The sequence below is a fragment of the Xenopus tropicalis genome, chromosome 7 (assembly GCF_000004195.4).
Source record: "Xenopus tropicalis strain Nigerian chromosome 7, UCB_Xtro_10.0, whole genome shotgun sequence".
Classification (NCBI taxonomy): Eukaryota; Metazoa; Chordata; class Amphibia; order Anura; family Pipidae; genus Xenopus; species Xenopus tropicalis.
The window spans coordinates 116,244,227-116,257,577 of NC_030683.2; the positions used below are offsets into that span (position 1 = coordinate 116,244,227).

The following is a 13,351-nucleotide window of genomic DNA, read 5'->3' on the forward strand; positions in this document are numbered from 1 at the left end:
TCGTTATAATTAGATTGTTTGGCCCCAGGGCCAAACGATCAAATTAGCCTGGATTCTCCCGATATCGCCAAGCGAGCGGATCTTAAGGTGTATGGGCACCTTTAGGCATAGAGGTGGGGCAGACAATAACTATAACTTTCCATTCAGTACTTCCTAGATGTCACTGCACTTCCTCACATTCCCTCTCCCTCCTCACCATCTGACTGTGTAGCCAGTGCATGGGTGTGGGTATCTGGTCCTCCATTCTATCACATAAACAAGATACAAAGCTTGCCTTACTAACAGTGTCCATAAAATGGCAGCCGTCTGCTTGCTGGGATTGTGTAATTCCAAGAGTGACGGAAACAAGTTTTATATTATTTATATAGTGTAAGTGAAGCTTATTTTGCTCACCTAACATGATGGAAATAAAACTGGAATTATTTCTAAGGGTGACGGGTCCCCTTTAAATCAGCAATTTAGATTTGGAATTCTTATTTCCTTAACAAGATGCAGCAGTGGCTGAACCAATTATTGCACACCCTGTAAAAAACATAAGCTCTTCCAGTTAGGCATTAGTACTGTGTTAATACCAAAACCATGCCCACTTTGATTGGTAGAGTTTCCACATTTCCTACAACAGCGAGGTAGGGGGTGTGGGTTGACAAAGGGGGTGGAGCATTACATAAGCAGGTGTAGCCATAACATCATGGGATGGAGTTTAAGAGTGAAGGAGACTAAAGGTCCCCATACACGGGCCAATTGTAGCTGCTGATATCAGTCCCTTAGACCAATTCAGCAGCTTATCAGCCCATGTAGGGGCAGGAATGACAGGCCTGCCCGACCGATATCTGGCCTGAAATTGGGCAGATATCGATCAGGCAGGTTAAAAGATTTAGTCGGATCGGGGACCATATGGGCTCGTTGATGCGGTCCCCGAACCAACTGCCCCATTGCCACAATTATAATTTGATCTTTTGGCCCCAGGGCCAAACGATCGAATTAGCCTACATGTTCCTCGATATCACCCACCCGTAGGTGGGGATATCGGGAGAAGATCCGCTCGCTTGGCGACCTCACCAAGCAAGCGGATCTTACAGTGGCGTAGCGAGGGGGGTGCCGAGGGGGCCATGGCCCCGGGCGGCGTATCAGAAGGGGCGGCGGCAATCACCATGATATTTAACGTACCCCCAACAGACCATCGGCGGCGGTTCCTTCTCTCTTATGGCGTGGCAACAGGCGCTCTTATAAGGTTGCGCCCGTGCGTATGACGTCACACGTCAGCGACGAGGCGCAACCTTATAGAAGCGCATGTTGCCTGTAAGAGAGAAGGAGCCGCCGCCGATGGTCTGTTGGGGGTATGTACTATGGAGGAAATTGGGGGCACTGTGTGGGGGCTACTGTCTATGGGGAAATTGGGGCACTTTCCATGGGGGGGGCCAGGTCTTTGTGGGGTATTGTGTATGGGGGCACTTCCTATTGGGGGCACTGTGTATGGGGCAATTGGGGCTCTGTGTATGAGGGCACTTTCTATTGGGGGGCAAGGTCTTTGGGGGGTATTGTCTATGGGGACACTGTGTATGGGGCAATTGGGGCACTGTGTATGGGGGCACTTCCTATTGGGGGCACTTGTATGGGGCAATTGGGGGCACTGTTTATGGGGGCATTGTGTATGGGGGCACTTTCTATTGGGGGAACTTTTTAAGAATAACTAAATAGAGGGGCGGCAAATTTCCGGTCGGCCGGAGGCAGGCTGGGGCCGATTTGACTAGCTATTACAAATTTATCTACAAGTACATTGCCAGTAAATTTGTAATACCGGCCCTGCCTTGGCTGGTACTTTACTAGGTATCCTGGTGAAACACTGGCCTGGTAGGAAACCTATTGATTGGCGAGGGAGTATGGCACCCATAAGCTCTTGGTCTATCTGCTTCGGTAATTTCCATCACATCTGTACAAAGTTAACGAAATGTTAAGGCAACAAATATTCCTATACTGGAAACTTTAATTTAGACAAGGCATTTTATGGTGTTTTTAATAAAGATTTAAATCTAATTTGTTTTGTATTCTAATCTAATTTGATTCTCATATTATACCCAATGCTATTTTCTAAAAGAGGTAATTAAATGGAGCTAAATGAATGTATGGCCAGCTTGACAGCTTCTACGTGAGTGATGGTTTAAACTCTTTATAGTTGCATTGTAGCTCTAGGAATACCTGTAAGCTGGCCAGACATAAAGATCTGCTCAGTTGGGCACCGATCAGATTATAACAGGCCCATTGAGAGCGTATGGAATCAGCGCGCAGTGGTGCAACTACCAGGGTTGCGGGGGCTGCGACTGCATCCGGCCCCATCGAGGAAGAAGATATGTTACTGTCAACTTGTCACTGCTGTCCTCCCCCAGGGGGATATCATACCTCCCAACACTGAAAAAAATGCAAGGAGGGACAAAAATATTTTTTTTTGACAAAGCCCATTTTGTGACCACTCCCATTGTACAAAATTCGGCAGGTTATGTAATGTTTGAACACATTTGTGGGGGATTCGGGGTCTTAGGTGTTATTACAGTTTTGCTAATGAAGCTGCGAGTCTCAGTTCCCCCAAGAGACCTGCTTAGCTTATTAGTTACAATTGTACCTCAGTGCAGGGGGTGAGTATACTGGGCTCTGCCAAAAGCTACTTATCTAATTAAGTTTGAGAAACCTTGTATCTTTTTTGGTGTTCAGTGCAGGAGATCAAAGGGAAATCAGGGACTTTTCAATAGGAATCTGGGACTGCGGGTTGAACTGTTAAAATCGGGACTGTCTCACAATAATCGGGACACTTGGGAGGCATGGGATATTCAAACCTGTCTGATTTTGGCCAGATATCTGTGAGGGAGATAGTCAAGAAGAGCCAATACATGGGCAAATATGTCAAACTGGCACCTTAAATTTGCCTGTGTGTTACCAGCTTTAGAGTAGGGTAGAAAGACAGTACTTTGGCTTCTGAATTTACATGGAAAAAATGATCACATGGGTCTATCTGTTTAAAGGGCCAGCCTACCAGCTTCCTTGCATTAGGGACCACTTTTGGCCTGATTGTCCGACCACAATAATTAGTTCCTTGTACAGGTATGGGATCCCTTATCCGGAAACCCATTATCCAGAAAGCTCCAAATTACGGAAAGCCCGTCTCCCATAGAGTCCATTTTAATCAAATAATTCAGAATTTTAAAACTGATTTCCTTTTTCTCTGTAATAATAAAACAGTACCTTGTAATTGATCCCAACTAAGATATAATTACCCCTTATTGGGGGCAGAACAGCCCTATTGGGTGTATTTCATGGTTAAATGATTCCCTTTTCTCTATAATAATAAAACAGTACCTGTACTTGATCCCAACTAAGATATAATTACCCCTTATTGGGGGCAGAACAGCCCTATTGGGTTTATTTCATGGTTAAATGATTCCCTTTTCTCTGTAATAATAAAACAGTACCTGTACTTGATCCCAACTAAGATATAATTACCCCTTATTGGGGGCAGAACAGCCCTATTGGGTTTATTTCATGGTTAAATGATTCCCTTTTCTCTGTAATAATCAAACAGTACCTGTAATTGTTCCCAACTAAGATATAAATAATCATTATTGGATACAAAACTATTAGGTTTAATTAATGTTTTATTGATTTTTTAGTAGACTTAAAGTATGGAGATCCAAATTACGGAAAGACCCCTTATCCCATTAGAATACCCTTGGTCCCGAGCATTCTGGATAATGGGTCCTATACCTGTATGTTAATGGTTTTCATTGATATGATCTTTTGGGTGTAATATCTTGCTGTATGTCTATGAAGATTCTCATTCATCCAGGTCATGATATACAGTATCTATCTTGCTGGTTTTGTTATATGTCCTGGTTTTTGCTTTCAGTATGTTTTCCCACTTGTGTTCTGATCATACCTGGGTTTGTCTAAGCCTGTTTCTGGTTCTTCTTTGCCTGTCCTGACTGACTGTGCTGTTCTCATATGTACCTGAACTTGACCTATGTTCATGACTCGTGTCATCATGTTCTACTCTTGTTCACCTGTTCCAGTTTTTGTACAGGTTTGAGAGTCCATGGGTTATTGCCTTTTGTCGGCTCTTGTTACTGCTCTCGGAACCATGCAGTACTGAGTCTCTAAGGTAACTATAGGCAGTAGATCACAATGGAGATTGAGACCCATCAAAATATACATTCATCGAATGTTCTTCATATCTATAGTAGAGTGGTCTCTATTTTGAAGTGCCACCAAAAGCTGTCATTTCAAAAAATATTCAGAAAGACCAAGTACCAAGTACAGGTATCGGACCCCTTATCCGGAAACCCGTTATCCAGAAAGCTCCGAATTACGGAAAGCCCGTCTCCCATAGACTCCATTTTAATCAAATAATTCAGAATTTTAAAACTGATTTCCTTTTTCTATGTAGAAATAAAACAGAACCTTGTAATTGATTCCAACTAAGATATAATTAATCCTTATTGGATGCAAAACAATCCTATTGGGTTTAATTAACGTTTTATTGATTTTTTAGTAGACTTAAGGTATTGAGATCCAAATTACGGAAAGACCCCTTATCCGGAATACCCTTGGTCCCGAGCATTCTGGATAATGGGTCCTATACCTGTACTAGATCAATACATTAGACCCTGCCAAATCTGCTATGATAGGTTAATGTTTCCATAAAACTCTGCCTTAGGATGTGCTGGTCACACACAGTCATACAGTTGAACTGGATCTGGGTGAATTGTATAGAGTGTTTGGACAACATGTGACACCATAATCTGTGACATGTAATGATAAATGTATTACACTACAATATCAATATAAATCTTCAGCGAATGAAAGGCCTGTCTGAAGTGTAACCTTTAGCTGTTAAGAGAACCTGAGAAGAGTCAGATAGTGTTGAGTAACAACAGTGAGCTAAGAAAAGCATTACATTAATGTTGACTGAATGGGGACACGCTGGTACATATCCTACATACAAACAGGTTAATTGGTCCCTGATGAAACTGGTCGAATTGACCCCAGTGATTTACAATGCACCTTGTATGGCAGGATCACATCCCTAGTCTTTAAAACTATCCTACTAGCAGGTGTAAGGGTCTCCTGTTAAAGTGATGGGACAATCAGATTCTTTTTATTACCTCGTCTGTTCTGAAACTGATAGAATAATTGAAAAGTCATGTGTTTAGTTTCTTTGAACCCAGATGATAACAAGTTATGTTCTTTGTACAATACATGATCCTATAATATGTACGTGATCAAGTCCTCGCTGTAATGTACGATGGATATGAAAATATCATATTTTGGTGATAGGCTACTGGAAATCTCTGTTATGAGCAATATATGATAGAGGATAGATAAGCCATGCTAACATACAGTATAAGCTTGCATTTTGACAATATACATGCACACCCACAAATTCACTTTTCTTCCCACTCAGACTATTAGCCCACATAGAAAACATTTCATCCTACACATACGCGTATTCAGTCGCTGCAATATTTATATCTATTATTACATGAGGCATGGGGAGTTAGGACATGACAGATTCTAGAGTTGTAGTATATTTTTAATAGGAAGAAATACCAGGCATCCACAGTTGTTTGATACAGAGCCAATTAACACAGACTTTTTAATTTGTCAGGACTACTTTTCCCTTATTTTATGTACTCGCTTGCTTTGAATAAAAGTTCTGTTTCTCTAATCTAAAGAGTTGGCCTCTGGTGCAGTGAGCATTTCTATGTGTATAATGTCCTCTAATGTACTTGCAAGGAGTAAGCATGCCCCTTTGCCAATGCCTTTTCTCTGGAGAAAAAAACCCCGGTCAACCCCAATCATCCATCCCTATTACCAGTCCAGTTGCACATCTCTGAAGCTCTGCTATTTTTAGGACTGGAGCCCAAAACTGCACTGTATACTTAAGGTGCTGCCTTACCAGGGACCTATAAAGAAGCCACTAAATGAAACTGCCAAAAGTTGCACAGCTTGTTAGCCACAAAAATCCCCAGATCCTTCTCAATTAAGGATACCCCAAATATACTAAAATGTAATGTATAACTTGCATTTATGTTATTTCTACCAAAGTGAATAACCTTCCACTGAACCTCATTTGGCAGTTTGCTGGCCAGTTTTCTGATTTAGTCAAATCACTCTGCAAAGGATAGGGATGCCACCATTTTCTGTCAATAATACTGGCCTTTGGATTGGAGGTGGGTTGAGATGTCATTTTGGGGTGGGGCTATGGTATAAGGGGCAGGAAACTGTGTGGGTGGGGGGTAGGGTGGGGTGGGGCCAGGAAATGGGTGGGGAAAGGGGCAGGGTTTTAGGCGGAACAGAGGGTAGCCCATGGCTATAAAGGGTGATTGATGGCCATCAGGGTCAGGGAATGGTGGGATTTATAGGTTCTTACAAATTTACCTGCCAGTAAATTTGTAACACCAGTGCCGGCCCTATCTGGTTATTTACCGGCTGGTTATTTACAGGTGGCAACCCTAGCAAAGGTGCAGCATCCTTTAGTTTAGTACCATTTAGTATCATCAGCAAAAATGGAGAGCAGTTTCAATGCCCTCCACATCATTATTAAACAAGTTAAAAACCAAAGGGCCAAAGACTGACCCCTGCGGTACTCCACTAACCACACTGGTCCAATTGCACAATGCACATTTACCACCACTCTTTGTAATCTATCCTTCAGCCAGTTCTCTATCTAATTACAAATATTATGTTACAGACCAATATTCCTTAATTTAACCAGTGTTTGGTACTGTATCAAATTCTTTAGCAAAGCCCAAGTAGATCCCATCCACTGCCATTTCAGAATCTAGGCTCACAGTGGTGTTGTATTTTACATTTCAATATAACATGAATCTCGACATGGGAAAATGCCATGATTACAAAATGTTACCTAGATCTAGACTATAATTTTTTATTCCCCCACCCAGTTCCAATCTCCTCTTCATCTATACTCCTTCTTGGAAACTTGAGTGCTGCTACAGCTTTATTCTGTAAACTTCTAGTTTAACAAACATGGGAAGCTTGGCAGTATCACGCCTGGCGCTCACCTTGCCCCAACACATATATTAATAGATATATACATATATACACACACACAAACATCAATGTGAAGAAGGTCAGAGATGCGTGAAGGCAACTGATGTAATCTTTGAATCTGGACCGTAGGCATTTTATGAGGTCTTTTATCACCCTGTTTGTTTGTGTGAGCAGTTCCGATTAATAGAGGTGCAATAACTGTGAGTTTGTTGCATTTGTTTATGGCAGAAGATTTAGAGCGGTTGGGTTTTGGCTACGCTGAAACACTGTCCTCAGAACAAAACGTTCTCATAAATAGTCCGGTACAGATGTTTTCTTTGACTAAATGGACTGTTGCAATAAAAGCCTCTGGTGTATATTGAAAGGTATATTGGGAATTTATTTGCAATTGTTATGATGTTCCCAAGATATCAGACAAGCTTTTGAGATTCTACCCAAGGGAATATTGTTTATATTTGTTTTACTGCAGCAGAGCTTTCATGGAGGCCCTGTCCTTGAGTGATTTGCTTCCTGGGACTGTAGGATCCAGGGGGGGGGGAGAAGGGTTAAGATTTTTTATTGTGACAAAGCTCTGTATTAAAGGGGACCTGTCGCCCGCACATATAAAACGTTATAGTAAAGGTCCTTTGCAAATTAGACATGAACCCCAAATTCTGTTTTTTATTAACCATACCTGGTATAAAGGTATTTCAAACTCTGAGCTGTCAGTCATGTATTGCCTGCCTCTATAGAGGCGGGGCAGGCAGATACTTTTACTTGCAATTCAACACTTTCTAGGTATCACTGCACTCCTCACTTTTTCCACCCTCCTCACAGTGTATAATTTTGTAGTCTGTGCATGGGCATTAGGTCCCCCACAAAATTTTGGGGTGACACAAAACTTCACAAAATGGTGCCTTCCTGCTTACTGTGATTGTGAATTCCAACACTGAAGGATTTATATAAGTTATTCAGTGTAAATAAAGTGTATTTTACTCAACTAACAAGATAGAAAGGGATTCGGAATTATTTCTCAGGGTGACAAGTCTCCTTTAAGTACATGCAGGGAGGTATACAGAGCAATAGGCACAAATAAACTCAAACGACTAAAACTATTTTATATTTTTCAATGTTTTTATCCATTTATAGGTCTTTTACCTGCTTCTGTCTCAGAAAAAGTGAATGTGGTTAAGTTTATGAGCCTCCAGTAACAAGTCTGGGGTGCCTATTGATGCAACATGCTGAGGGAATCCTGGATCTATCTCCGGTTCCACAATGCTTGTAGCTCCAGGGTTCTCCAAAACAATATACACAGTTGCCCATTGTTCATCAGAAGAGGTTGGACAGACACTTAGGCAACTTTGAGAATAGTAGTCAACACCTTGTATTTAATTTGTAGTAGTGCAGGTTCCCCCAATGGCCACTTTCCATCGGTAATTCCAAGTACAGATGATCAGGAACAGCACCTCTTATCTTTTAGATTAAAATTCCTTTATTGCAAATTTCAGGGGCAAACAACAGCAACGTTTCAGGCCATGTGTGGCCTTTTATTAAGACACTTAGGCAACCACATGGAAGAGTAGCAACATATTTGGATGCAAATACCTTAATAAATTGCGTCTATACAAGGGATACACCGAATCCCGGCTTTTTTTTAAGGATTCGGTTTCGGCCGGATCTGCGGTCCCGGCTGAACCGAATCCAAAGCATATTTATCATAAATTAGCATATGCCAATTAGAATCCGGAAAGGGTTAAATGGGCAGTAAAAAAAAAAAAAAACGATTTTTAACCCCTTCCGATCCAAACAGCATATTCTAATTAGGATTCAGATTCGGTTCGGGATTCGGTCGAATCCTGCTGGGTGGGTTCGGCCGGACCCAAAAAAGTGGGTTTGGTGCATCCCAAGGGTTACATTTACATAAGCACGAATGCTCCGAGCGTATTTTCACCAAAATTTTCGGGCGTCCACACGACTTTTTCGTACACCGCACAACTTTTTCGTACCCAGCATGACTTTTTCGTACACCGCACAACTTTTTCGTACCCAGCATGACTTTTTCGTACACCGCACAACTTTTTCGTACCCAGCATGACTTTTTCGTACGCAGCACGACTTTTTCGTACACTTGCGCGAAAAAATAGGTAAGTTTTACCGCTGTTTATAATGGTTCGGTACGAAAATTTCGTGACTTTCGGATCGCCAATACGATATTATCGTGACTAATATGATTTTTTTGTAAGCATTTTCGCGATATTTGCGATCTTCGGAAGTTTTCATTTCCAATCCGAATTTTTCCCATTCGGGATTCAAATTTGTGGATTAGTAAATCTGCCCCCTAGTCTATACAAGCTCATCGCGTCTATTTAGGATATATGCACATACATGTGAATATTACAGCACCTATAGCACAGAATTTTGGCCTTCAGATTTAGTTATAAGTTGCTACTAAATGTTCAATGCTCAATGTTCATATGGCTGAAAACCAGGATTGATGATAAGTGATAGATGTTGATGCCAGAGTTTCAAGCTTAAGTTCACTTGTGCTTTCATCTTCTCCAGTATATAAGGATATTGTGAAAAATGTCTGTATTCACATAAAGTCATTTATTTCAGCAAGCCCTTCCTCTTCTCTTTCCCTGTAGGTAACTGTGCAGCATTATCGAGTGGGCTCCCCCTGCTTCTTAGAATGAGTAATTGCAGCAGCCGGGCATTGACCCTACTCAGTAGTGTCTTTGGGGCATGTGGTCTCCTTCTAGTAGGGATAGCTGTAAGCACTGACTACTGGCTCCACATGGAAGAGGGGATTGTTCTGCCTCAGAACCAGACGACAGAAGTAAAGATGGCTCTTCACGCAGGACTTTGGAGGGTGTGTTTCGTAGCTGGTAAGATTGCAATATTTTGAATTTCCTCATTGGATGATATGTAATCATGGACAACTTCTGAAGTTTGTTACATAAGTATTGAGGCATGAAACCCTGTTGCTTTTTGAATCTGAATTGTCGACCTGTCTTAAATACAGTTAAAAAAATCACTTGAAGGTTCCATGCTTGTGTGGCTTTTTGACATCATATGACCATGGAGCTCTTCAGACTCCTCAATGACTTCTAATATGTTTATAATACACAAAAGCCATAAACATCCTGTAAATGATATCCTTATAAACAGTGCTTAATGATGTCATCAGTTATAATTGGTGCTCAGTGATGTCATATCAGTCATATGACTTATTATTACGTATTATATGACTTATTAGTATTATAAGAGTGTCCCTTATAATACTTGTGTATTAGAAGGGACACTCATGAGCCTCCCCCTCCTGGCCCTCATGAATACAGTGCTGCTCTGTGTTTATGGGGGAAGTCACATGTCCCTGGTCTCCAAAACAGAACTAGGAGGCCTATAACAATTAAAAAATGGAAGGTAGGGTTGAAAGTGCAAAAATATGGCAGATTGCAACATTTTTTGCCCACTGCACCCTGTCTTCCACTTTGTTAAATTGCCCCCTTTGTTTTGCTGGAACCTACAACATAGAAATGTACATTTTTGGTGGTGGTACTCTATGGCTACTGAGTGTTTAAAGTATAGATTTTATTATTTATGGCAGTTTTATAATTTAGGGCTCATTTAAGGCAACTTTAGACACCTTTACACTGACTTCATCAGGAGACACCATTATGTTCTGTCCTTAACGCCAGCTATTGGGCTTCAAATGGAACACAGAGACCATTTGTTAACATATTAAAGAATAAGTTAATCTTTTTTTCCCTATCAGTAAAATTACTCTAAACAGCCTCCAGAATTACCTACGTTTGTTCCAGCATTCTGTCTGACCTGGTTCCTCAGTCAGAAGTTGATCATTTCCTTTGCTTCCTTGTGCAGAGTGAAGCCCCGCCCCCACTTCCTGTTCAGGTCTCTCATCAAAAAAAAAAAAAACAAACCCTGCCAATGCACAGACTGGCTCCTGCTGCCTCCAGGCATGCCCAGAAGGCTCGCCAGGTCAACTACAGTAGTCCAATTGAAGAGAGAACTGAACAGGAAGTGGGGGCAGGGCTTCACTCTGCACAAGGAAGCAAAGGAAATGATCAACTTCTAACTGAGGAACCAGGTCAGACAGAATGCTGGGACAACGGTAGGTAATTCTGGAGGCTGTTTAAAGTAATTTTACTGATGGGAAAAAAAGGTTTACTTATTCTTTAATTACTAGATAGAGAACAAATACGGATGGTGGTTTCGGTTTGAAAAGTATGGCATGAAGATGAGGTTTAGATAGATAGCATGGCTGCTGATGCTTGGGAGGGAAAGGGTAACATAGAGTTTTAGATAGAAGAAGATATGATGGACTCTGGGGTTTGAATAGGCTAGTATGGACAATGAGGTATAGGAAATGTTCTGATAGGATCAATGCTGAGGTTTTGATAGGGCAGCATGGAGGACAAGATTTGATAATGCGGGATGGGTTCTGAGGTTTAGATAGGACTGGATGGTGCCAATGATTGGATTGAGTAGGAAGGAGTGTGAGGTACAATTGGATAGGCTAAAGAGTGAAGGTTTGTAATACCCAGAGAAGTCCCTCACAGGCCCATGGTTTCCAGAGCTGTAGAAAGGGACACTTTTGTAGGTCAGACACTGTTCCAAACACATAACATATAAATATCCTTCATTTTCTTTCAATTTCACAGGTTAGAGATCTTCAAAAAGAGTCAATCCTCGGGAATTGGCTAGTTTGATATCCTGCAGTAAAATACATTCATTGCTGTTAAAGTGACGCATCAATTTCATGTTTCTCCTTTTAGCTTTAATGGATTTCTGGGGGCCGCGAGCGTACAGTAGCAGGATCTGAAAGCTCTGTCTGGAGTGTGCTGTTCCTTCCATAATACACACTCTTATTAGAAATAAATTAGTATTAACACCCTTGAAAGAGACAAACATCTACTGGCACGCAGTGAGCGAGAACAGCGGTAGAAGGACACCTAGCTGAATGACGTGTAGGGAATGAATTTTAATCTGGAAATGTATTATTGGCAGAATTCCAGCAGCAATTTTGTACGCCTTTCTTAAGCCTTTTCTTACAGCTCCTTTGCCTTCCATTGCCCAATACTTCCATTGCCCAATCAGCTCCCCTATGGTAAGCATTAAGGACAAGGAGCTGTACTTTTCCCCTTGTGCTGGACCCCCAATGTGAATGCTTTAGAATGAACACTAGGGGGCACACTTTTGAGTCTGGGGTCCTAGTAAATTACTGTAACCCCTATTTGGCTATAAAATAGTCAAAACTCAGCCTAGTGTAGGTGTTAGAGCATGGGGTACATGCAACTCTCTTAGACAGGATGGGCCTTCGCTAGATGGAGGAGACCTGCAGAGCAGGGGTGTAACTACAACTCACTGCAGCTATGTGCAGTGCAGATTAGTAAAGAAGGACGCCAGAAGGTTCTTGCAGTTGAACTATAGACAGATTTATTGTCAGAGACAAATGAATAAGCAGGGTTAAGTCAAATACTTACAATGCAGATACAGATGGTATATGATAGTACTCTCTGAGGACAACAAGAGAGGATGCACACCAGTTTATCCCACCTCTTTTGGGAGTCAGGGCAGGGTAAATGCACCTGGTCAGCTTGGCACCCCTATGGAAGCTGTCTGGATAGATACCTGAGTCGTTAGGTTGAATACCTCTAGCTTTAAGAGTCCTACAGTGGACTGTGGATCAGGTTTAAGGTACTGCCTATCTCCTATGTCTTAACCGTGGCCCTATGCTGAGGCAACATTGCCAGTATGGAAGGGTACTTCCAGCTACTTTCCTTGGTGGAGCCGAAACTGCTCTTGCGTCCTACCCACTCTGTCTCACTTTCCTAGAAAGTGCTCTACAAGAGTAACTATCTAACTGGTCCTCATTCACGGGGTCCCTGTCCCCGACTTCACCAGAGTAGGTAATAATCTCTGGGGCAATAAGGCTTTACTGGGGCCTATCCGGATCCCAGGCTCAGTGGACCTTCCCCTGAGACACAGAGGCAGCCAAAGAGGAAGCCACACCCTCCTGCTAAACACTATATGAGTTTACATGGAACAAATTCCATACACTGAATACTTTATAAGGAGACCAGAGTGCCCAAATAAAACCCACATAGAACCGTTCTCCATTCTTGAGTCATAAAATGGGGACAGGTTTCTTGTAGTCTGAACCATTCCCTGGTATTTTGCTTTATGTGGAGTAGTTGATAGAATGCAGAATGTCAGAATTGTTGAGAAATAATTTCAATACCATATGTAGCTACCAATGAATATGTGTCTAGGTCTAACATCAGGAATACCA

The 13,351-nt window shown here is 41.8% G+C and overlaps 1 protein-coding gene across 1 annotated transcript in view; it reads left to right on the top strand.

The window, feature by feature from the left end:
- cacng7 (calcium channel, voltage-dependent, gamma subunit 7) overlaps positions 1-13,351 on the top strand; it is a 54,467-nt gene that overhangs the window by 24,637 nt on the left and 16,479 nt on the right. The window contains 1 exon segment of the mRNA NM_001079281.1: positions 9,684-9,923. Within this exon segment, the coding sequence (NP_001072749.1) occupies positions 9,728-9,923 (196 nt within the window). The 5' untranslated portion in view covers positions 9,684-9,727.